The sequence below is a fragment of the Pocillopora verrucosa genome, chromosome 1 (assembly GCF_036669915.1).
Source record: "Pocillopora verrucosa isolate sample1 chromosome 1, ASM3666991v2, whole genome shotgun sequence".
NCBI lineage: Eukaryota > Metazoa > Cnidaria > Anthozoa > Scleractinia > Pocilloporidae > Pocillopora > Pocillopora verrucosa.
Genome location: NC_089312.1, coordinates 8,543,567 through 8,569,725, shown reverse-complemented (window position 1 = coordinate 8,569,725; position 26,159 = coordinate 8,543,567). Strand labels below are relative to the sequence as shown.

At 37.8% G+C, this 26,159-nt stretch overlaps 3 protein-coding genes across 4 annotated transcripts in view; all 3 read left to right on the top strand.

Moving 5' to 3' along the window:
• Nucleotides 1-14,558, top strand: part of LOC131782962 (leucine-rich repeat-containing G-protein coupled receptor 5-like) — a 49,203-nt gene extending 34,645 nt beyond the window's left edge. Inside the window, exons 14-28 of the mRNA XM_066173725.1 lie at nt 1,146-1,214; nt 1,713-1,784; nt 2,999-3,070; nt 4,676-4,747; nt 5,218-5,289; nt 5,927-5,992; nt 6,778-6,849; nt 7,464-7,535; nt 8,266-8,340; nt 9,499-9,570; nt 9,765-10,785; nt 11,196-11,277; nt 11,621-11,659; nt 12,389-13,645; nt 13,823-14,558. Coding sequence (XP_066029822.1) covers nt 1,146-1,214; nt 1,713-1,784; nt 2,999-3,070; nt 4,676-4,747; nt 5,218-5,289; nt 5,927-5,992; nt 6,778-6,849; nt 7,464-7,535; nt 8,266-8,340; nt 9,499-9,570; nt 9,765-10,785; nt 11,196-11,277; nt 11,621-11,659; nt 12,389-13,645; nt 13,823-13,866 — 3,157 coding nt within the window. The 3' untranslated portion in view covers nt 13,867-14,558. The remainder of the gene's footprint in view (nt 1-1,145; nt 1,215-1,712; nt 1,785-2,998; nt 3,071-4,675; nt 4,748-5,217; nt 5,290-5,926; nt 5,993-6,777; nt 6,850-7,463; nt 7,536-8,265; nt 8,341-9,498; nt 9,571-9,764; nt 10,786-11,195; nt 11,278-11,620; nt 11,660-12,388; nt 13,646-13,822) is intronic.
• Nucleotides 14,559-15,844: 1,286 nt separating this feature from the next.
• On the top strand, nt 15,845-26,119 carry LOC131782957 (uncharacterized). 2 transcript variants are annotated; one of them, XM_059099681.2, is made up of 9 exons: nt 15,845-16,250; nt 16,658-16,869; nt 17,508-17,569; nt 18,303-18,425; nt 18,763-18,849; nt 19,319-19,916; nt 20,527-20,637; nt 24,508-24,658; nt 25,529-26,119. In XM_059099681.2, exons 1-9 carry the CDS (start codon nt 16,200-16,202, stop codon nt 25,640-25,642), a joined length of 1,509 nt encoding a protein of 502 aa, XP_058955664.2. In that variant the 5' UTR covers nt 15,845-16,199; the 3' UTR covers nt 25,643-26,119. The 2 variants fall into 2 exon arrangements, with proteins under 2 accessions (XP_058955664.2, XP_058955666.2); XM_059099683.2 differs by lacking the exon at nt 15,845-16,250 and having other exon boundaries at nt 16,729-16,869; nt 18,313-18,425.
• Nucleotides 21,342-23,894, top strand: LOC136279148 (uncharacterized). Its single transcript, XM_066162765.1, has one exon. It carries the CDS (start codon nt 21,528-21,530, stop codon nt 23,892-23,894), a length of 2,367 nt encoding a protein of 788 aa, XP_066018862.1. The 5' UTR covers nt 21,342-21,527.
• Nucleotides 26,120-26,159: the final 40 nt, after the last annotated feature.

Genomic DNA, 26,159 nt, shown 5'->3' with positions numbered 1-26,159 from the left:
GCGTTTATATGAAATTTGACATCTGCCAACTCTCCTTCGGCCAGGCCTGTTTACATACTCGGCAAAATGGCGGACGGTAGGAAAGAAATTCAAATAGCAATAAACATCTTGTTTATACTCTTTAGTGACTGCAGTGTTGTCGATGGCTCTTGATATCTTTATGGTACTAAGTTTTAAAGTGAAAACCAACCAGGAAAAGCGTAGCCTCAGACCGTAATTTATTTTCACGCGTTCAAAACTTTCTGCGAAGAATAAAGTTTGATGTTGACAAACGAATATCAATTGTGTTGATCATTCAAAGTTTGAAATAACTTTCACTGTCTCAACAACATTCCGCTATTCAATTGATTTTTTTCACGCTTGGTTTCGTAATTTGTTTCAGAGATTCATCACTCTGTTGAAGAATCAAACTAAATTAGAGTAACCCTGGATGGTTTGTTATGCAACCAGAAAAAACCTTTGAGATTTCGACTCGTTAAAATTGGTTAGGCACACCCATCAACAAAACGAGACGTCTGAACATAAATAAGAGATAAGCAAATGGTTTTCCAAGGTCTATTGGGGCCCAGTTCTCAGTTGTGAGCATTTTGGTGGAGTGGATAACGGGCTCTACGAAACACACAGGGAGTAACCTCTATCAAAAAAAAACAATATACTTGCTTCCAAAAGTTTCCTATTAAAAAATATGCTAGTTTCTGTATAAGGACCTTTTGTTCTGATGAATTTCCATGATATACTGAAGGAAGGAAAAGAAATCGTGCCGAGGCCGGCATGGTGATTGATAAGCTGAATACATCGAAATATTTTTTGATGGGAGGGAAAAACAGTCAACCCCTTCGTTGGATTTTGATTTGTCATCTGTGAACTTGAACTCTAATATGGTTTTGTTAATTTGAAATACAATTGCATCTTCTTTGTTACCAAAGCAGTAAACACTGTAATTAGTTTTTTTAACATTGTACGCTTTTGGTCTCGAGAAATGAGCACGCTCGTGTTCAAATATTTCTAACTTTCAATGTAACACTCGTATGCAACAACAGCCTGTCTCTAATTTGTTTTCATCTGTGGCTGAATCCAAGGAGATTGAAACGCTCCTAACCGAACAATTGAGGACCGTCGAGAAAATAACTATATCTTTTATGCAGAACCCTAGACTTCAACAAACTGGAGACACTTCCTTCTGATATATTCAAAAACTTCAAGTTATATGATCTGTAAGTATTTTGCTCTGAAGCTTAATAACGTTGACTGTCGCTGACTTAGTTAGATTATTCTTCCTATATCGCCCTTTTATTCATAGTCTCACCCCCTTTAACTCAAACCCTTTATAATTACGAACTTTCTTTTGTGAACATGTATATGTATACTAAATAACTACCTAATAAACTTGCCCAACAGCAAGCACTTGTGTGAATCCTCTTGAACAAATAAGTCAAGCCAGATTAACAAAATCCTGCGAGGCGGATTCCTGGGGCTTGTCATTAGAAACACAAAAGTTGGTGTACTTGGCCTGCTGAACTCAAAAGCAAAAAGAGCTGTTCAAGCAGTCAATGAGTCCATGCATATTTGTGCGGTAGTTCTTCCCAACAGGAGTGGCAAGTTTATGGTTAAAGCCTCAGGGAAATAGTCACGCATCTCGCACGTTCTGGTCAGCAGAGAGAATGAAAGTCTATTCAAATAATAATGGTATTCAACTTTAATACGTTTTACAGGTGGCTTGGAAACAACAACTTACAAAACTTATCTGAAGATCTATTTATTGGGCAAGACGAGTTAAAATATTTGTGAGTACTGATGATTTCGCATCCTTTTAAAAAAATATTTATCAAGTTATTTGCTCTACTTTGTCTCTGACGTAATAGCCTGTTAGCGGCGAAAAATGATTTAATTTATTTACATATAAGTAACACTAAGAAGTAAGCGGCATTTCAGCGAGGAAACCTCAAATGAGTTACATAGTTCGATAATTTGAAAGGCACGATACCACTGTAGCCTGCAGGCTCAACTATTAAAGATTCTGATCAAGAGGACAAACAAAGGTGTTTAACACAATGCCTCTATCTGTTAATTATTACTGCTTGTTTGGAAATAGTGGCGTTCTGTGGCACGTTACTTCATGAGCGTGCGACCAGACTGACCACGAGGTTTTTGGAACCGCTATGTTGTTTAACAAAAACCACTCTTGGTTATTAGATGAGTAGATAAACGAGTTAAAAATCAAGAGCCGAATAGAAGCTCATTAAATTCTCGGCGCCATGTTGGAAAAGAAACTACCTAAATACCATAGCGATGCTGACGCGTACGGTGACCGCGAAATATAAACAAATAGAGAACAGCGCTCTTTCGGGGGAATAGTTTGCGCTTTCATTCTTTAACGCGTTCGAAATGATAATAGTATTCGAAGACAAGAAATTACAATAACATTCACAAACTAAAAGTGAAGGATATAAGGAAAAGTTTGCGCTCTAATTCAGACTTCGTGTTAAAAGTAAACTAGAAAACGACACCATAAATGAGGATAGTGTTGATAATGGTGGCGATTTTAAATACGAGTAGATAATGAGAAAAATCCCTGCGCTCGGCCGGTCTACACACCTTCGTAAGCTTTCCGAACTATATCTTGGACAGAAGTACGACTACATTGTCGTATCAACTCGGAAATGTCCTGAAATTGTGTTGAGGGGTACAAACTACAACTGAGAAATTAAACCTAGATAAGGGAACGCGAAAAGACCAGGAAGTAAAATCTACGATGGAAAGACTTACGTGAAAGCTAGAGATTTGCGGTCGATGAAAGAGAAGCCGTTCAAAGTTGTAGTAGAGTTCACACCTTGATGTGAAATTTCCGATCCCGTTTAGGAGAGCATGCAGTACTGAATTTTGAATCGTTCTTAAATAGAAAGGCGGTAGAAGGGTGGGGCAAAAAATACTTTTTTAGATTAAAACCGATTACATCAGATTTGATCCCGTTCTCTGATGAATGAATTTCCTGGTTTAGGCGTTTGAGTGGCAATCGGCTGGAGAATCTGCCTCCAAAAATTTTTCAAGGATTGTTCGCCTTGGAGGAACTGTAAGTAAAAATTTTGCGATATTTCTTTCCAAAAATGTTAGTCAATGATAACAATTCTTTCTTATGCATTGCGTTTGCATGAGATTATTGCTTTCAAGTCGTTCAAAACATGGTTTAAAACCTTTCGTTCTTAATTGAGCCAGTAGTAAACTCTTCGATCATTGAATTTGATCCGTTGTGCCGTTGTGTATGAGTAGTTCAAAGTAAGACTGTTCAAATTTATATGAAATTGGTAACTTGTATTTCAAAAATGTCAATGAGGGAAATGATTATACTCCATTGCAGAGTTGCTTATCAGTCGAACGTTTTACCGGGTCAATGGACTGATTACGGGTTTCATGGGGTGGTGGGGAGGGAGGAAGGGGGGGGGGGACTAAATCCTCGCGAGCTAAAAAAAAAAAAAAAAAAAAAAAGAAAAAACATTTCTGAGCCTCCGATTTTTACCTCTTTCCTCTTTCCATTTCGTTGTGCATCTGTTCAACAAGACGTTACAGATGCTGCAAGTACGAAAAGGAAGCACAAGATGCGCAGCAGTTTCAAAGCCTTTTTTTGTTGTGGGTCATGTGACATTGTGCGTGTCATGTTGACGTCATTAACGGACTTCAATAACTTTCCAAAGTTAGCTAAGTATCAGCAAAATAACGTCGAATTATAGCCAACTGAATTCACCGAGCAACTGCCTGAAAAGAAGTGCAATGGCCCTTAAAGTGATCATTATTATTACTGCACAATTGCGCCGCCCATATCAGGGCAACGGAACACTCGGAAAATACAGACGGAAAGCGGAGTAAAAAAATGGCCACACTGAACGATCCACACCTTGACTTTTTAAGCGCTCCAGAATTTGTAATTTGTTCACTGTAACACTTTGACGATTTCTCTCGTTTTGTATTTGTCTAACGCTCAGGCCTTATGCGACCGATACCAAGCTCAGATGAGGCCGAAGGATGTATTTTGAAATCTGAAAACCAAAATACTAGAAATTGAAACAATAGTGGAATGGTAAATCCCTTATTCGATGTTTAACACATAATACGATCGAACATTTCGCTAATTGCTTGCATTTTCTTCGCCCTCGCGGAACACGGAAAATAGAACTACGAAACTCGCACAACACCCGCCCGTATCATAATTATGTTGAATTATCGAATAAGGCGATTTGTTTACCAAAAGTAAAAGCGAAGAAAAATTGGACCGAAAAATTTTATTATTTTTCTCAGAGGAATTCTTTAAGTTAGAAATTACAGGGCGGAAGCAAGAGATAGACACTTACGTGAAGATCTATTCACAAGTTTAAGCCAATACATTTCACTTAAAAATAGGTTTCTTTTTTCATTTATGAGATGATTAGATAGAAAACTCGATGAACTGCAACTGAATAAATTCTATCAGATAAGAATTTCGTCCGAAACAGTTATCCAAGATTGAAATGACTGAGTTGACATTCGTCTCATGATAACTTTCCCGATGTCTTCCAAATAAAGTCGTTGCACACAGTAGGGAAAGAAGTTCATAATATATCCCTTGGAAATTTTTGTTATCTGGGACTCTCTTTTTCCTTTGTTTGTTTTCTTACTGATTATCATCTCATTCTTCAAATGTTAGGGACTTGTCCTACAATCAGTTGCAGAATTTTCCTCGAGGGATACTTAGCACAAATACCAAGCTGAGAGAATTGTACGTAGGACTTTTCTTTGAACTTAAAAAATGCAGGTCAAACCTAAACGTTTAAAATCATTTGAAAATCTCGCGTATTTCCGCCTGGAATGTAGCTTCAGTTGGAATAAATTACTGAATCAAGTGTCATTTGGCGTTAGATGCCACATTAATGAGCAAGGTCTTTCTGCCATTATTGTTTTAAACAAAAGTCTATCAGCTTTAAGCATATACTAAATATGTCCGTTGAGTCCAATTGTTTCATACTAGAGATTCTTGGTAATATTTGATGTTTTTAAAGACAGCCAGAAAAACTTTTCCTTTCCTGATTTAGTAAAAAAAAAAAAATTGGTATTTATTGTTCGTTATCCGGTTTGGCTCCTGTCCGGCACCTAAGAGAAACGTTTAAGGGGGAGGTCTAGCCTATTTTCCAAATAAAATTTGTGTTCTTGAAAAGCTAGCTAACTCTTTACCTCAATAAATACCCTAAGGGATTTGTCAAACAACGAAATTCAGCGTCTGCCCATGGATGTTTTTGGGAACCTTACCCGGATGGAAAAGCTGTAAGTGGCATTCAGTAGAAACTTCACAGCAAAGCGAATGATAATGTACAGTTTTCCATAGAGCTTTATGTAAATTAATGCATTAAGACCATTATGAAAACAGAGCTTCGCGAATTTAGAATTTGTGACTCTTACGTGAAGCGTATCAAAATAAACTCCATAAGCTCAACTGGCTTTATATAATACTAACTTTGGTGGAGTTGGTCATTGAGAAAAAAAGAAAAAAAGAGGTCAATATTAAATTCAATCGTCTCACACAGCCTTTTGCTTCACGTGACTTGTGACTATAATTTTTTCGCTGAGTAACCAGGGAACTCTGCAAAGATTGATTTGTGATGTAAGTGACTTATTATAGTTTGGTGCATCAGTATTGAAAAGTGATGTCATGATATGAAAACGCCCATGTTAACAATTAATGTGCAAATGGTATCTTTTGCCTAAATTCTTAGGATCAGGAGTAAACAGTTTATGTACTCAGAAAAAATGGGTAGAACTTTGTAATTCTTCAAAATAGCTTTGCCAGAACCAATTGGGTTTTATTTCATGCCTATTCGGAGAGCCTCTCAAAAAGAACCTTTCCAAGAATCTCAAATTCTGTTTCAACTGACTTTTTTTTCATTTTATATATCGCTCACAGCTTACTCTCCAGTAACAAACTTCAGCGCTTGCCAAGGTTCAAAAATCTCTCCGAGTTGAAAATATTGTAAGTGATTCACGTTTATGGTATAACTGGCTCAGTACGTGTCTTGTATAATGAGCATTAATTAAAGGTAGCGTTGGCTAAAACCAAAGGATCAGCTTGGATACGGACTATTTCTCTGGCATCTTCTTATGACTTAAAAGTCTGTTCAAGAAAGGCTTCAGACACAGGATCTATGAATTCCAGTTTTTCAGTTACATTTTTCTGGCAGCTTTTCCAGATGTTCCAGAAAAGAGATGTTCAAATTAAAAGCTTAGAATTCCGGGTGATGCGACTAGAAATACGAGCAATTACTCGGTTGCAAAAGTAAATGGGCGTACGTCCGATCATTCATTTAAATGTCACAGTAGCGTTACCATGGTTTAACCATTGTTTACCTGGTGGCCAGCACAATCCTTTTGGTGAGGGCGTAACACGATGGAACTTATTTGTTCTTGTCACGATGCACGCGTCAACGTTTTGGTCCAAATACATTTATGGGATGTTTTTTCAGGAAGTGTTGGAGCACACTGATGAGCAGTAGAACGCTTTGGAAGGAGGTTTCCATAATAAGCATGTTTAACTCGACTGACTTTAATTAAGGATGAAACAGTTTCTGTAATATGAGACAGGGTTTGGGACTAAACTAGTCTCGAGGTCCTCAAAAGATTATGCTGAGTCGAGGTTACTTAAGAATCAATAAGTTTCACAGTCATTTTTGTGCTGTCAAATATCATTAAGGTCAATAATACCTCCCCCATCAAAGACTCTGTAATTATACCGAGTGTCTGTTGCATTTTATTGTGTAGATACCTGTATAACAACAGCCTCGTACACCTGTCTCCTGATCAGTTCCAAGGCCTGTCCAAACTGGAAGAACTGTAAGTAAATATTCGATGGAAATCATATCTGACTGCACAAGTAACTACTCTTGACCAAATATGTACTTAACCAACTCAGTAGGGCGAATAGACCTTTCTTTCCTCCTCCCACCACTTTTGCCCAAAGTTTCGCTAAATTTTGAAGCTAGTGTACTTTGATTTGATGAACCTCAGAAACCCAAGCAGAATTCTGAAAAAGATTCTTTGTCATCCATCCAAGATAGTAACTGCCACCTCGGATTTCTTCAGAAAAAGACAGAAAAAGGAAGAGAATTAGAGATGTAGCAATTCTCTCCCTCACCCCCGAAAAAAATTAACAGATCACTGAAACAATACTTTTTATAGAAGTCCAAATATAAGCATGCGCTAAGTTTTAACATTTTCAGCGAGGTAACCGCAAACTGCATATCAGTGTAACTTTTACGCATCCCTGGCTGTGAGTTTTTTTTTCACCTTTTTATTATGTTTTCAATATCGGATAGCTTTGAAGATATCGTAGGCAGAGGGCATTTAAGAATCAATGAAGATAAGAAGGAAGTTTATGTAAATACGTGCTTACCTCTAAATTTTTCTACATTTCTGATAATAATGATGTGCCCTCTATGTTGTTCTAGGGCTGTTTACGAAAACAATATTGACTACCTGCCGCATGAAGTTTTTAAAGGCATGGAAAACATGATGTCTATGTAAGTATCTGTCTCTAAACTATCCTCTTATTAACGGTAACGAGGTACTGTAAAATTAGTAAGGGTCTAGTGAAGATGCAATCATAGCAATATTAGGAATCTCCGTTGTCTAAGACAAACTCCGCTCGGGAAGATCAAGAGACCCACAAAGCTGCACACCAAAAACATGGACAATCTTCTACCCCCGATAGTGAAAGTGAAAACAGGCTGACTAAGAGATCATATTTACTAGAGGTAGCGAGAACTACCAAAAGGCAAATCAGACAAAACCTTGGGAAACACCAGGTCTCTTTAACCACCAAAAACGAAATCCTGCTAAGGTATCCCCTTCCAGATTCAAACACTGAGTTTACAAAGACTTCGACCGCGAAAACCTCTTGAGGATAGGTATGACAATACTCATGGGGTTATTTAAATCGGCATCGGCCACGCGGATAGAAATAGATCTGGAACCTAAATAGAGAATGTTTTGTTCATTCTTGATAACTTAACTGTGACTTTGAAGAAGCTCCCAGTAACGTGAAAATTCGTAAAAATACTTATGTGACATTATTGTATGACCCACTGTTTAATGCACGGTGAGGTTCTTTTCTCGTTGCAGAACATTTTGAACAAATGGAAGATATTGCCTTCCATTCTTGGCTAATTTTCTGTCCAGTGTTGTTTTAATTTACGCTTCAATGCTTGTCAGTTGACGCTCTACGCTTTTCATTGTTTCATCGTTCTGCAGGAGCTTTTATTTCAACAATATCCGTACCGTTAGCAACGAACAATTCAAAGATGTCGCCCCAAGTATTCGATTCCTGTGAGTATGAGTAAACTGGTAATATTCCAGGTGTGTTCAAACTACTTCGAGTTCAAGGGAAACAGATATTGTTGGTGCGACCTTTACATGCCGTAAACTCACGGATAAGCGCCCCTCTTCCATTTTAAAGGATGGACAAGTGATCATACCACTGGCCGAATTGCTTAGGCAGGGAAATTGGAGTAAACGACTTTCACATACATACTACCACTGATATACTAGAAGTTAGGATCGGCTTTGTTCATTAATACACAGTTTATACTTTTATATACGCCCAAATGTTATACTCCTTGGGACGATCATATCTGGTCACAAGAAAAAGTTTGGGAAAAACTTAAGGAAGGGTCCCTCCGCATACAGTACCCTCTCTGTAATGAGCGACCCATCCTAAATTCGAAATGAGTGCATCAGATACTCATTGCAGTATTAAAAGCATATAAGTATAACAAATAAAGTCACTTTGGCATAGCCTGTGTAAGTATATCGTACACACTCAATGACAAATTGCTCGTCTTCTGTTTTAGTTTTCTATCAAATAGTTGTTGAGAATTAGGCAGGAAAAGGAACAAGAGAGAGCCGAAAAACTGATTAATACATAACGGTAATAGGACTGAGTGGAGTCCAATTCGGTCTGTAATCATACAAGTGATCAGCAAAATCGGACGACCGCGAGGCGAGAGTCCGATTTGATAATCACGAGTATGATTAAGGACAGAATTGGACGACAAGAAGTCCTGTTACCAATTAATCATAACCATTTGAATTTCCGAAAAAAAAATGCACTTAAAACAAATATCTCCAGTGGAGACAATGTCTTTAGTTAAAAATTCCTCCATTTTGGAAATCCCCCATTTTTCCCTTGGATAAGTGGTTGTTGCTGTGATTATTTTGATCATTTCTGTGATGGGTGGATTAGCTGAGTGGACTTAGTACGATTGGTTGCTTCAACTGTCCGATTACAGGTTTCCGATTGCAGCCAACTGTCCGATTAAACTGTCCTATTACAACTTTACAGAATGATTAGTGAAAAATGAAGCTGCGGATGCACCAATAACATTTCAGGAATTTGTAATGGTTGTGATTAATAGGCTAAAGATGTCGATGTTATCAAGAATTAGCGAGCAAAGTTTGCCTGAATTGCTTTCCTTTAATTTGCAGGTACCTCCATTACAACGAAATGCGAGAACTACCGGAGGGTTTCTTTACAAACATGAAGAATCTAATAACTGCGTAAGTCAAGTGGAATGTTCTCCACGCGAGGAGTTTAAAATTGAAAAATTTCATTTGTCGGTGCTCAGTTATACTGCGCTTACTGTATTACTATTACACTCTCATTTTCTTACAAATTTAGCTCCTGTGAGGGATCAAATTTGTCTTTTTTTTCCCCTTTTGTTGTTCATCTGAACTCTTTTTATGAACCGTAGGACTGTAGACACCAACCTGATGTGTTGCCATTTGACGAAGCAGGATGCAGATTGCGACTTTGCTTATGTCGACAGCTTCGCCAGTTGTGAAACTTTGTTCAGAAATCGAGCTCCTAGGGAGTGCCTCTGGGTGATTGGAATTATGTCGTTGGTTGGTGCTGTGTTTGTCATTGTGTGGCGGTTGGTGTTTAGGGAGACGAAGAAGAAAAACAAGATACAGTCCATCATGTTGATACATTTGGCTGGGGCTGATGGACTTATGGGTGTCTACCTCATAACTATAGGTGTGGTGGATGCCATTTGGGCAGGGGAGTATTATTTGCATGACTATTACTGGCGTTCAAGTTTGACATGTCAGATAACAGGTGCCATTGCCGTGTTGTCAAGTGAGGTGTCTGTAATGACGATTTGTTTGCTCTCCGCCGACCGGATGAAGAATGTTCTGTTCCCCTATCGTGGAAAGTCCCTTACACTTAAGGTTACGCACCTTTTGTGCCTCCTTATCTGGATTGTTGGTGGCATTATTGCATTTATTCCCACGGTGGGCTTCGACTACTTCGGTAGTCGCCAGAAAGGTCATCACTTCTATGGCAGATCAGTTGTATGTCTGCCATTGCAGCTTTCCACAGATAAGCCGTCGGGCTGGGAGTACTCTGTTGCCATGTTTGTGGGTTTAAACTTTACCCTTGTGCTCTTTGTCGTTGTGGCATATGCGATGATAATCTATAAGTCCTGCGCATCAAACAGGCGCATGGCTAAGCAAGGGACTGAAAGAGAGAGGAGAATGAAAGCCAAGGCAAGGGCAGCCGATCTAAGGAGGGAGGCCTCGCTCGCCAAAAGAGTGTTCTTCATTGTTCTTACCGACTGTGTCTGCTGGCTGCCTATTGTGGCGATTGGAATGAGGTCTCTCTTGGAAAAATCCTTCCGTACACCTGGTGACCTCGCAGTTTGGATCGCAGTCTTTGTTCTGCCGGTTAACTCTGCCATCAATCCCATTCTTTACACCTTGTCTACCCCACAGGTACATGTACTCATAACTTGAGCGGTTGGAGAAGTATATATTCAGCCAATAAGTTAAATTTTCCATTTATATCATGTCTCTCAGATCACAGATCACATCTAAATTCGACAAGAATAAATAAGTGAAACACGAACCGCCAAGAAGTGTCTCACTGTGTGTAATTTTACCGTATTTTTATATCAGCTGGTAAACTTGATTTCCGCCATTTCTGAGATCCCTTTGTCTCAGAACTCTCTTCTGTATATAAACGTGCACGTTTTCATTGTATCGCACTCGGTTTGAGAGTGGTTGGAAAACTGCGCAAACGTAGTTTGCATTCCTGGGGAAATCAAAGACTTGAAGGGTTTAAAAACTGGTGAGGAAGCACTATTTACTGATTATAACCTCGTGTTTTGTTTCGATGTATTAAGGTCCGAGGAGTCATCAGAGCCAAACTCCAACCATTGTGGGATTATCTGGTAGCAAAACTCGGCCGAAATCAAGATGTTGAAGGTAATTTTTGACACTTTAAATAATCTTTCATCATTCTGGGGAGTATTTTTCTCGTTCTTTAATTTTTTGGTTTCATGCCATAAAGTTACGTTTTAAACAGGTTTAAGAACAGATATACCGTGGGTTAATCAATCAGATCGGCTCGTAAGCCAAGAGATACTTTTTGGTTACCTGTATGAATAAGAAACAAACAGATGTATGAATTTAGTGGTGCGTGAGCTTGAGTATTTCATTTAAACACATGGGTTGACTCAACCTCAAATGATAAAAAAAGACGTTGCCTCATGAATGAATAATTTGTTATTGCTGATGTTTTGTTCGCTTGCTTGTATTTTTCCGTCAGTTCAAGATCAGGGAATAGAGATGAGAGTCATCGAGGAAGGTACGCACCATTCACTTCTCCACTGACTAAAGCAAATTTCAGAACGCAATACCTAGCATTCAAAAACCAAGAGCAAAACAGAAAAGCCAAAGAAAAGCATTGTTGTAACTTTGAAGCAATTCGGTTCGACCTTTTTGCCACTATAAGAAACACATAAAAAGTAATTTAGCCTCCAGTTTGAAGTTTACAAACAACCACATTTTGAGTCAATTTAATGACTGTAATTTTTGTTTACGTGATATGTTTAATCTTACTTTGACTGATTCTCAATTATTATTTAGTGGAGGGAAGACTTATAGATTTTTTCACCACTAACAATATTTCGCTTTTTGTCATAAAACACTCACATAAAAAATTGAAATGGGCTAAGAACATCGGAGACTTAATCGGCTGAGTCCAGTGCACCACATTTTTGATGTTACCACATTTTGTCGTCATATGCTATCTATGAATGAACAGACGTACGGCAACATAGGCTACTTGTTTGGTCGACCGTGAAAAGTTTTCAAATAATGGTTTTAATAAGGTATCAAAGCCACAAAGAGATATTCGGAAAGAGTAAAAGCGGAGCGTAAATGATTGAGGACGGAGAAGTTACACGATACGGTTACCAAATGCAAAAAGCACGGTGTAGTTCGTTTAACAAATTTGGCGATTTGGCCAACTACAACCACCTGAGGAAACACTTTTTAACTTATTCCCTTTTTGTGTTTATTTTATTGAACACAGTACAAAACCAAGAGGAAGTGGGGAGCACTGACGATAGTGAGGATGAATCGCAAGAAGAACAAGGAGATGGTGAGCACCATGCAGGATCAGGCGAAGACAATGAACAACCTTTTGAATCCCAGCAAGTTGAACATGAACAGGACGAAGAACCAAAACAAGGAAAAGAAGAAACCATTGAACAGCAGCAAGTTGAACGTGAACAAGACGAAGAACGAAAACAAGGCCCAGAAGAAGCGACTGAACAGCTGGAAGTTGAATGTGAACAAGACGAAGAACGAAAACAAGGCCCAGAAGAAGCGACTGGACAGCTGGAAGTTGAACGTGAACAAGACGAAGAACGAAAACAAGGCCCAGAAGAAGCGACTGAACAGCAGGAAGTTGAACGTGAACAAGACGAAGAACGAAAACAAGGCCCAGAAGAAGCGACTGAACAGCAGGAAGTTAAACGTGAACAAGACGAAGAACCAGAGCGAGGCCAAGAAGAACCCACTGAACAGCAGCAGGTTGAATCTAAAAGAAACGAAGCACCAAAAGATGACCATGAAGAACCAACTACAGAGCAGGAAGTTGAACAAGATCATCAAACAGATTCAAAGGGAAACAAAGAAATAAGTGAGACGCAACGAGAAAAACAGGAGCTAAATGAAGTCGATGAAAAACCTGAGCGAAAGCTGAAAGGAAACGACCAGGAATCCAAACAACAGGGCACTCAACAACAAGAAGAAAAAGAACCGAACGTCGACCATGCAGGGCCTGATGAGCTAAAGGATGCAAGTAAAGAGAAGAACAAGTCGAAAAGAAATAAAAACGAAAGTGAACAGCAACAAGAGGAAAATGAACAAGATGAGCAGGAGAAAGAAGAACACCCTGAAGAAACCGAAAAGCAGCAAATTAATTGTGATCAAGAAGAACGAGAACGAGACCATAAGGATCCTAAACTCGAGCAAATTGGACAAGAAAAACCAAAAGGAGACGATGAAGATTCTAAGAAAGAGCAACTGGATTATGAACAACCAAAAGAAGACCATGAAGAACCTATGAAAGACCAACTGCAGCAAGAAAAACCAAAAGGAGAGAATCAGGAACCTAAACAAGAGCAACTGGAAACTGAAAAGCCAAAAGGAGAGTATGAAAAACCCAACCAAAAGCAACTGGAAGACGAGAAGTCAAAAGGAGCATGTGGGGACTCCCAACAGCAGGCTGATGAGCCCGCGGAAGATAAATCTTCACGACAGCAGCAGCTGATTGCAGACGAAGGTATGTTTTGCCACCCTCCATTTTCGCCAAAATTCAAAGTTTTGGAGCATCAATTTCTCGTTTATCAGTCTGGGTAGAGGAAATATTTCTTCATTACTCCAAAACTCTTGGTTATTTGTTTTAGGCGACAATGTTAACTAAAGTATCATGATAATGAGTTGCTTTGTTATTCAACAGGAGATTATGAAGACGATGATGCGGTACTGGATACACGTCTGTAATTGCTAGCATTGACTCATCAAGTCTCTTTTAGTTCTAGTTATCTTTTTATTAATAGAAAGGTTACATACCGTTATATCATTAAAATGACGCATTTATTTGACCAAGAGCATTAGAGGATAACTCATATAAGGTATTACAGTGACTAGTGCGAGCCCGCAATGTTTGTTTTCATTTTTTGATAGTCTGAGTTGTCGTAGACAAGTTCAAACAGCTACAGGAGAAAGGAAGTTAGTATGGTATGCTAAATAGATAATCGTAAAAGCATATTTACGGTCATGTTGCGTTTCCAGTGTCGTCAGAAGTTCCGCAACTGATTTTATTTCAATATAATTAGGTTTATTAGTACTTATAAACATGATTTAACTATTTACTCAGCATTCAGTTGCATATATTACTTATTATTTATTGACTTTAGTCCATGTTATTTAGTGGGTGGCTTAATTGTTATTACAATGCTACGCCACTAATCGTATTTACTCCACTGCACACATATATCAAGTGCACAGGTCAGATAATGTATTTTCATCTGACTCCTTTATTTATTCACCTTTGTTGTTAACCTACTATTTAAGTTAAAATTTTGTAGGAGCTTGCACAAAAATAGAAGAAAAAACTATCACAGGAGTGAAATCCAAGTGAGAATGTTATAATAAGTGTGAAACGTTTCATAATTTATTGTCAAGCCATTTAGTGTCTAATTAAAAAAAAAATATAAAAAATTTCAGCTCACTTTTTTTGTCTTCTTATAATTGAACCATCCTGGAGTTCAATAGCGTAAAGAGTATCTTATAACTGGAAGATCACCTTTGATGCTGGAAATCAATTCAGTTGCTGCAGGATTGTTCAAATAAGTTGAATCGGATTGTCAGTTCACTGATCAACCAATAATACGGGACTTGAGCTCCAGAGAAAGGTTCAAATTCAAGCACAGAAATGGTAGGAGAAGTTGAATGTAAAGATTCCATCGACAAGCTTTCTTGTTTCTCCATAAATTTTGAACAAAGATCATGCACTGCGGTCTTATAGAGTCAGTGACAATCCCTGGCTTAATATTACTTCTACCACCAGGATCCGCTCTTCCTCACCCCGTGCAGATTCAACAATTTTCCATTCCCCTCGCCGTACAAGTAATGATCTGGAATTAAACTTTTGGTTTTTTCGGTTATAGGGAGGTAGTATTTACCCTTGTCTCACGGATACACTCTCTCTCCAGCCAAATGACCAGTTAAAAAATCACGCATGTCTAATACACAAAAACAGATTCCGACGGTTTTCTGATGGAATAGGCAGGTCTGAATAGAACCAGGAGTCGGCAGGTAGGGGGGAGGTAGGTCGGAGTATTTTGGTTATGTCACAATCTAATCCACCCACCCCCCATTAGGCTCTTAGTATTCTAATGATTTAATTGACAGGTGTAATCATTAAGCACCGCCCCCCCCCCCCTGCACTCCCATGGTGGTTATGTGCAAATACCCATATCAACAATCCATGTAAAGAAGGAAACTTAAACTTGTCATCACAAGCTAAAGTTTCCTTTTTTACTAATTTCATGAGTATCGTGATGACTTTGACGGGAGGAATTGTTACTCTTTGTTTTGACTCTTCTAAATTGGTCTTTTTGAAAACGTTTTGCTTCGTAACGGTCATAATCAGTCTTGTTTTAACTTGTGCTCAGATGAATGACATATTCGTGTCACTCTGATCAAGTAGAGTACAATGAATGGCAAGCCTCAAAGTGATTTGCATTTTGTAGCTTTCTGCGTGTTTGTTTCCGCGTGATAAGGTTTGTAAAACACTTTCTCGGCATAAAAGTTCAACCACAGTTTATCACTTTGTTTGTTATGTATTAACACTCAATCTGAGAATATCTTCCTCATGCGCTTGCGACCCTCGTCATCTTTTCGCGCCGTTTGTTGACTCGTACTAGTCTTCTCGCGGCCATTCCATAGAGTGCCTGACATATTTCATCGCTGTAACTGCAACATCGCTTGAGGTTTCACTGAATTTAGGTACCTGGGGTAAATAACTAGACGTACCTTTCTGGTACGCTTCGGGGGCAAATCAGGCTCGTTTGTTATCGCCAGAGGTATTTTTGGCTCGACTGCGTACCAAAATGGTACGATTAGGTGAGAACTGGGTAAGAGATCTAACAGATCACGTAAGAAAGAATACGTGTACGGTTGTGGCGAGCGCTAACAGAAGCGAGAAGAGCGAGAGATTTGCAACAGGCTGTATTTTATTACAAAGCAAAAGGCAAAAAAGTTTAAGAACTTCATTGGCTTTAGAGGGCGAAGTCCAACATCACATCACAATCTGCCGCTTCAATTAAACAATGGTCGAAAGTAAAAGTGAGGATTCTGACACAACTGTGAAGAGAGCCGAGGTGAGTCTGTATGTTTTATTATTTCATCGTGCGATCCTTTAAAAGTTTCAGGGGATTACTTTAAAAATCTTGCCCGTGCTAAGTAGGGCATGTGTGGTGCTGAGGGTTTTTGGTAGATTTTTTTAAAGAAAGCTCTTCGTAGGTAGGTCGATTATTGTAGTGGACAAACTCGTCAGAAATACACCATTTGTTTATTAGCTGTTAGTTCAATGTGGTCACCGAAAAAATCATGAAAATTATCTGTGAACAAGGAGCTTTTCCTTGTCACTTACTATTTTTAAATAGTACTCGTTCTTTAAATAGTAAGTGAAAATAGTAAGTAATAGTAAGTTAATAAAATAGGTAGTCAGGTTTGATGAATTTTAAAAGTGTAACAATTGCATTAATATGGCCAACTTTGATTAAAGGTAAAGGAAAGTGGAAAGGGAGCATGCCTGTATGTGTCCTCAGTAAAAAGTTCAGATTCAACAACAATCATCATCAAGAAGCTTGAGTCATTAGGATTTACTGTTATCAAGGAATCAAGCATTGCATCAGCTTCACAGTTATGTGCCTCCATGAGGATGGCTCTTATTGTGTTGGAAGACTGTGAAGAAAACAATTTTATTGAGACTATCAAGTAAGTATCCCCTTTGTTTGCAAGTGTTTCCATTCTTATAGACTTCATTGTGAGTGGTGAAATAAAGTTCAATTAAATGCATGATAATATACATGAAAAAATTATGCACTTCTGTTTGGCTGCAAACAAGTGCAAAGTTGTATCACAAGCGCAGATTATAAATAGTGTGCTGTTAAAATTGTGAATAAGCACTAGTAAAATTTTTCAAATACTACACGTGTACAAATTGCACTTGCCTTATGCACTCTTGCAATTATGTTGTTTTTGAAAAATTTACTTGTGCTAAATTATTAACACCAAATTGTATTGAAAAGTTATTACCTGAACAGGATTCCTTTAAAATGCTATATGTATTACATGCAACTACATTAATTAGCATGCAAAAATTTCACATTGTGGACTGTGGACAATAGGTGACAACATAAAATTTAGGGTAATTTCCACTGGCTTTTTGAAGCTTTTTACTATAAATTCTCTCTGAACATTTTGCTCCATCCCTCTCCACCAAAATTTGTCAGTATGTATTTTGCTTGCTTCCCAAAAAATGCTGTAGATTCTTTCTCCCTTAAGACAGTCATGGCCTCAATGGCTGTTTCAATGAATATACTTGGTCATCATAACCTGTTTTGTTTCAACAGATCACCAAAGGCATGCAACGAGTACACACCCATTGTATTTATTTCCTCTGGACCCCTGTCAGGTAAACCTGCTCCTTTCTCCCAGCGGTTACTGTATATCACCATGGTAACTGGCCAAAGCAGCTTCCTCCTATTCTTTATGAAGGGTTAAGACCAATAATATATAAAGTTCTTTGAGACAGAGCCAACCTCCTTGACCAGTGGTATAAGAAGAGGCTCTGTAGTCAAAATGTAGGTATTGTTAAAACAAATTTGAGAAAAAGAGAGTGGTCTAAAATCTATTGTTTATTGTACCTGTAATGATGAAGCTATGTCATTGAAGCTCTACAGGCCATTGATTTTCCATCTCCTTTCATTTTTTCCTAACATCTTGCTTGGGTTAATACAGTAGTTAATGATCAAGAAATGTGATGTATTGCTACTGAAAATAACAACCATAAAAAGTCAAATGCATGTAGGCACAACTTAGATATTTTGCCCCTTCTTAGTGTTGGTTCAAAGATTTACAGTCTGTTTTTGAACATGTTTCTTATGATATAGCTTGCAAATATATACTGTTGCAGAAGGCAATAACAAAAAGTAATTATAGCCTTTTTATAAAGGGTAACTCAGCTGTAAGTTCCTACATGTAGTAATTAACAACTCAAAGATTGACTTGTTTGAACTTTTCTCAACAATGATTTGATCTTTTTGTTAATTCTTTTTTACTCCTGATTGTAGAGTACAATTTTTCTCAGTATTGATTGACAGTTGTTGCAGTGCTGTTATGACTAGAAATTTACAAGTTTTTCCTAGATTCTGTCAGACACTTGATGCAAGAGCAGTACATTGATGAGCTAGTGTTCAAATGCTTGACACTGGAGTGTGATTTGGGAAGTGCAGTAAATCGTCTGATAACGCAACCAGGACAATTTGCAGGTACATGTATCTATCATGTAGAGTTTGGTTGAGTCATGCTTGCTTTTTTCAGTGTAAAATGCCTTACACAAAATTTTTCAGAGTATATTCAGAGTGACAGGGAATTTTGAGTGGTGTGTTATACCTTAATCCCTCTTTGAAAAGATTATATTTCCACTTTGACTTCAATTCAGCTCATTTCCTATTCATGTTATTGTGACACGCAATATAGCCCTTTTCAGTCTGGTGAATACCTGCAAACCTTGTAAAACAAAAAATATAGTTGCCAAATAATGTGATTTATGTAGCTTTACAAGGGAGACATTGTCTTAAAAAATTCTTCAAAATGTTGTTGCAGTTACTCCTAAATCAAAGAGGCCTGGCATTGTAAGAAAAAGGAAATTTGATAAAGCTTTTCTATCATCAAGGAACAATGATTGTGAAGGTATGATATTTGATTCAGTGCTATCTAATGGAACAAGCTGCGAAAGGAGCCTTTGAAAACTGCATACCACTTGTTCCCTCAAAATTATAGTTTTCCCTGCTTATAAGTGGGCTAGTTGTGGCAACTTGTCTGCTTCACAGTATGTGTTTAGCACTAGTTTTGTAAAGATTTGATAATATTTGATACTGTATTTTTGAAAAGTTTTGAAAAGTTTTGAATTTTTGACATTAACACTGCTTCAATGTAAACCAAAAGTTGGCCGCTGACATACAGTAATGTACAGTACTTACTTGCAGTATATGGGATGAAGCAACTCATCCAGCAGCCTAAATGAAGCAATTATTATGTAGTGTTAGTCATACAGTCATGTACTTGAGAAGAACTTTTGAGATTACTCCAGCTAATGGTTTTACATGTATGTGATAGTCTGATGCAATGCAGAATCCCTCTAATTCCATGTTTTAACCAGGTGCTGCAGCAGCAAGTCCTAAAGAATGGCAAATTCCAGCCTCAAATTGGGGTCTACATGTACCTTCAGTTTCATCATATTTACATGGCTATGACAACACACAAAGTGCATATAATCACATTAATCCAATCTTGATGTCTTTATCACCTATGCATCAGCAAGACTATCATGAGAAAAAGAGTGGTGTGCCTATCCCAGCAAAACAGATGTCATGGGGTGGTTTGGACAACACACAGCTGCTGCCACACCATCCATATCACTATTATCGTCATGTTACAAATGGGAAAAGTAATGTTCATGTAAAGAAAGACAGAGGTGGCACAGAGAGCATCATTATGTCTAGTGGGTTTATGCAGAGTGATAAGAAGCAACCTTCAGTGGTTACAAAAGAAGAGGGCAAGAAGCAGGCCATGGAGGAAATGCCACAAGATATTTCCTCCACGAAACAAATAGAGGCAAAAAGAAGGTGTGATGGAGCAAGTGTTAATTCAAATGACAAAAACAATCAATCTGGAAACAAGACCCCAAAGACTAAAGCTGATAAAAGTGATAACAGAAACCAAGAAAAGAATGTGAATGCAGAAAGTTGTTCCCCAAGGTATACTTTTTTTTTCAATTACTTATACCATATATAACTAAACAGTTTTCCTAAGATGTAAGACTGTATATACAGTGTACTACCAGAGCTCGGAGCTGACTTTTTATCCTATTGACCAACTCACTGGTGACCCCCATCTCTGACCCAGATGATTTTTATTCACCTGGGCAGGTATACAGTTGTTTCTTTGTGGCATATAGGTGATTTCTGCAATCTCAACTGTTGTATTTCTGGAGATTACATAATTATACATGTGCCTTGAGTTCTCTTTTCCAAACCTTTTTTGTTACCCTTGACAATAAGAGCTGGAGACTCAAAACCACACAAATGTATCATTGTTTACATTGAAGAAGTCTGTATGGAAAATACTCAATTGTAGAAAGCTTTGAAATTTGCCTTTTAATCAGTTGCTAACAATAAACATCAGTCACTGTTGAGCAGTGAAGTACAGTAATCTTTTTCTGATCAGTTATTTTTAGTTTTATTTTTATTATTAGTAAGAATCTGATCTTGGTTGGTTGACTTAGTTGTCTTCAGATGTTGTGAACTCCAACAATTTCATCCCAGAAGCAATAAGCTGACACATTTTTGGTTATTTATTTGTTTAAAGTTCAGTAAACAAAGGTGATATTACTGGACTGAAGAGAAAGAAACCAAGGTCTACAGGGTTGACTTCCCTTGAACGGAAAGAACATCACTTGGACAAGGAAAAGAAAAGAAGGTCAGAAAATTAACAGTTGCTCTATAGATCTGCCATCGCAGTATGTGTTTAGCACTTGAAATACAGCAGCTCTCTTTTCATTAATTTTTTGTCTAAAAGGGAGACTGTATGGGCTGTAGGTCTGATCCTGAACTGATTGTACTTTACATGTGGCTGTTAGTTCCTTATCCAAATTGCTATGAGTTGTCCAAGTGTGATGAGGGGTTCATAGTTCCAGCTTATAATGTTCAGGCCAATAAAACAAGATGTACTAGGAGGCACAGAGAGATATAGTCAAATCCTTGTCTGCTTGGGAGAATCTGTTGCATTCCCAGCCAACCAAGCTCCTGTTGTTTGATGGCTGGATAAGGACAGTTTAAACTCAAATAATGCTTTCCAGTAGGCAAGCACAAGGAGAACAAACTACTGTATTCTATTCAGTTGTCAATGATTTATCTAGGGGATAATTTTATACGTCTTTAACCCTTTCACTCCCACCATAGACCAAGAGGGGTGAATTTCTCTGCAGGGTTCGTACGGGTCCTGGAAATCCTGGAAAGTCCTGGAATTTTATTATCGCATTTTCCAGGACTGGAAAGTCCTGGAAAAGTAATGCTGGTCCTGGAAAGTCCTGGAAATCTGTTAAACTGAACAAAGTAATAAAGTTTTCTCTAAAACAAATGAGCAAAGTTTTTTTAGTATTTTTATAACGTATTCCTTTCTGGTTTTGACCGCATGACCGCATCTATATTTTTTCATGTTTCCCGAAACTGACACGAGTGTAACTCTGGATCGAGGGCTCATGTATCATCATAAGCTCATGCGCAGTAGTAACCTTGATGCATGCATGATTTTGTAAACGGGTACTCAGTGAATGGGCGTCTTGAGTTTTAAATGTTTTGTTCCGAAATATGCCTGGGAAATGCTTGTTTAGTGACCGATGGTTGGAAAACTCTTCCTATAAATTGTGGCTGGAACGTGACGCGGACAAGTTTAAAGCAAAATGTAGAGTTTGTATGAAAGCGTTTGATGTATCAAATATGGGAGAATCGGCATTGAAAAGCCACGAAAAGGGAAAGAAGCATATTCATCTTATCGAAAAGCAACAAAGAAATACAACAGGTGACATAAGAAACCTTTTCTCGAACAGCTCTTTCGCTGCCCCTCGAACAGCCACTGAAAGTAACAACTCTACTTTGACTGTATCAAGTAGTGCCGCTAGTACAACAGCAGGTATGTCCGGGTTCGTGACGAGGAATGATACTTTAACTGCTGAAATTTGGTGGGCGCTAAAGGTGAATAGCAGCCATTATTCGTATAATTCCTGTACAGATATAAACTTCTTAGTGCAGCAAATGTTTCCAGACAGTGACATTGCAAAGAAATTTACCTGTGGGGAGAAAAAGGCCTCCTATCTTTCTTGCTTTGGTATTGCACCATGTTTCAAGAGTCTTCTAAAGGAAAAAGTCAAATCTTCAAAGGGATATGTGCTTTTGTTTGATGAAAGTTTGAATCACGAACTGCAAAAGAAGCAGATGGATTTCCATGTTCGCATCTGGAATCATGACAAAGTTGAAACTCGCTATTATGATTCACAATTTCTTGGGCATTCTAGTGCAGAGGATATGCTTCAAAAGTTTCATTCTTGCAAAGAGGACTTGAGCTGTAGAAATCTGATTCAACTCTCTATGGATGGGCCCAAGGTTAACTGGAAATTTTATGAAATGGTAGAGCAAGAATTGAAGAGTGATTTCAGTTGCACTCTCCTTAACACAGGCAGTTGTGGTATACATGTTGTGCATGGAGCTTTTAAGGATGGTTGTGATGCAGCTGGATGGACGGTGCAGAAAACTCTCTCCAGTCTTTACTGGCTGTTTAAAGACAGTCCGGCTCGAAGAGAAGACTACATTAGAATAACTGGTAGCAGTGTATTCCCCCTAAAATTCTGCCAGCACCGGTGGTTAGAGAATGTGTCAGTTGCCGAGCGAGCACTGGAAGTGTGGCCTCACATTGTCAAATACATTAATGCTGTTAAGGCAAAGAAAGTTACTGATCCCAAGTCCAAATCTTACGAGACCATTAGCAGTAGTTGCTGTGATCCCTTGATGCCAGCAAAGATTGCCTTCTTCTCATCAGTGGCAAAACAGATCAATCCTTTTCTCACAGCATTTCAGACTGATAAACCTATGCTGCCATTCATGAGTATCAGTTTGTACACTTTGTTGAAATCATTGTTGAATAGGTTTATCAAGGGTGAACTTGTTACCGAGGCAACATCTCCTCTGAAGATCCTGAGGTTGAAGCCCACTGATAAAGAACAGCAGTTAGACTACCAGAAAGTTGATGTTGGCTTTGTGGCACAACACATGCTGAAAGAAAAATCTGGGAAATTGAGTGAAAGGCAAGTTCTTCAATTCAGAATGGAATGTAAAGATTTTCTTGCAAAAACAGCCTCTAAACTGCTTGACAAAACACCAATAAATTATCGACTAGTAAGAAGTATGTCTTGTCTGGATCCAAGGCTAATGGCATCAGAGAAAGAAGGATGTGTCAAAAAAATGAAAAGAGTTCTTGAAATTCTTGTGGAAGCCCACAGATTGAAGGCTGATGAGTGTGATGAGGTGATATATCAGTTTGGACAGTTTTTGGATGAATGTGCAGGTAATCCTGACTTTGAAGATTTTGACCCTAGTGAATCCTCTTTAAGAGTCGACACACTGTTATATGAACACATGGCTGGTAATAAGCAACTGGCAAAAGCATGGGGGGTAGTTGAATTATTGCTGCTAATGTCTCATGGTCAAGCCACAGTTGAAAGAGGATTTTCTGTAAACAAAGAAGTGGCAGTTGAGAACCTGTCGGAAAGATCGTTCATTGCACAGAGGATTATTCATGATCATATTGAATCAGTTGGAGGCCTTGCCAATGTAAAAATCTCAAAGCAACTACTTATGGCATCTGCTGAAGCGCGACAGAAATATATTTCCTATCTAGAAGAGCAGAAGAGAATTAAAGTGTCCCAGGAAAACACGCTTAAAAGAAAGGCAGCAATGGATGGGATTGATGTGCTGAAGAAGAAAAAACGGCAAATTGAAACTGATATAGAGGCTCTTTTAAAGACTGCAGATGAATTTGCAGATAGGGCTGAAGATTCAAGAAACCTTACTTGGGTTGCCAAATCAAACAGTTTGCGAAGATCTGCCAAGGAAAAAAGGGCAGTCTTAAAGGACATTGAAGAGCAGTTGGAAGGAAAACTCCAAGAGCTGAAAAATAATTAACCCCACTTTGAATCCCAAGATGTGAATATTAATTCTACTTAGTATCAGTCACGGATTTCTGATGTTACTTCTGAGATATTAAGAGTTCAATGAAAGAAGTTGATATTCTCTGTTTTCTTTGTTCTCATTTGTATGTCTGACAATGTGTTGAAATTGAAAGTAGAAATGAATCTTTTATACTTATGAGAGTGAAAGAGTTAAGGTGAATTTTGGAGTCCTGGAAAAATAATCTGAAGCCTGGAAAAGTCCTGGAAAAGTCCTGGAAAATTGTTTCTGAAAAAGGGTACGAACCCTGTCTCTGGCATGCGATATTTACATTTAGATCTTGAGGGTGAAAGGATTTCTTCCAGGGACCAGGGATATACTTTTGGAAAGTTACCACAATTTTACAAGCCTGAAGCCAGAATTCAATATAATCTAAATCTGAGGAACTATTAATGTGGTGATTGTACATGTAGCCTTAAAATCAATCTATTCTTTTCTTTTATAACAACTTTTAAGCTGTTATTAATAACTTTAATAGTTATTTGAAACTTTTTAGAGATGGACCCAGGAGTTTGAATAATTATGAAATATTGACAAGTGAGTTGTTGTTTTATCTGATAAAATATAGAGAGCGAATCACAAAGTCGTGGCACTGGTTGCGGCAGCTTGTGCCAAACTGTGATCCATATGCAGATAAGGCCACTGTATTTGAGATGTGTGTTGCATATTTTCACCACTGCTGGAATAACCATGGTCCCCTCTTACAACAGATCAACAAGGTATGTAGTACAAATGCTATAGTATGGTCAAGTGAAAACAAGCTAAGTTACATGTTGTTACGTTAAACAGTTTACATGCAGAAATCTTAAAATTACAATGTATTCTCTCAAGTAGACAAACCCCAAAGAGGAAGGAATTACCCAAGAAGGAACAAGGATTGAAAATTTAAAATTTCGGCAGAGTTTGTATAGATGGTCAAACCATAATGTACATAATACTGCACAGCAGCACAAAAATAATATGAATGTTTTTCTAACTTATGAGGAAATTAAAAAAGGTTTTCAGAAATGATGTCTCTGCTAAGTCATCAAGAGTGTAAGAGTGTGTTAGAAATGATTGCATAACATTAAATTTACCTTAACTCACTTGTTAAACAATTTACTTCAAGGCTTTCTTGTGATATTTTGTTGTCACTGTCATGGGCTGTTCTTTTTCTTGCAAGCTCAATTTCAGCTTGCAAGCTCAATTTCAGCTTGCAAGCTCAATTTATGCTTTCTAGCTCAACTACAGAAAAATGGCTGACTGAAATATCATATTATCACAGAAAACACCACTTAGCTGTAGAATGTCATAAAATTTGGCCCAGCTTTTAGCGACACATGTTCACTGTGGATTGTTGTCTAAATAATGATGAGAATTAAGTACCAAGCCAGTATCTTCCTGGAACTATTTTACTTTAAAAATATCACAACTCTCACAGACATTCTCCCATTGGGAGAGACCTTGGGGCATTCTGATCTTTTGGTCATGCATTAAGAATTTGAATCACTTTGAGACCTTGTGGTACTCTGATCTTTTAGTTATGCATTAAGAATTTGATTCACATTGACACTACACATAAACTTCAACAATTTTTTTCTTTAAAACAGGATTTTTCATCACTGAATAAAGTCACCATTTCCTTGGAAGACATGGAGAAGAAAGTCATGGAAGTTCTTTCAAATGAAAGAAAAGCATTTGGAATTAGGGAAGAGCAGTCATGAAAGCTTGAATGTTTAACCAGAATTTACCTGAGTATATGTCCACTGTAATTCACTTGCATTAAAAAAGTCTCTACATGTACAGAAATCCACAATTATTTATTACTATATGTGACAATAAACAAACTAACATGTTGGATTTAGTTTTTAGATTTATTTTTTTTTTATTTATTTATTATTTTTTAGATTTGGATTTAGAATTTTAAAAAAGTCTCTACATGTACAGAAATCCACAATTATTTATTACTATATGTGACAATAAACAAACTAACATGTTGGATTTAGTGATAGCACAAAGAATTGTTTAACAAAATGTTTTGTAAACAAAATTGTGAGGAAATCAAACTACTAAAACATTGCAACAGTCTGGTATTTACAGTTTGAATAATTTTTTTAAATCCTAATTACTTATCCAAGAGCTTTTTGGCAATAATAAAGTTGATGTATTTCATTTCTTCCTTTGCATAGTTATTAACTTTTGGACCCTACAGTTTAATGAGTAAAGATGTACATCTATTCT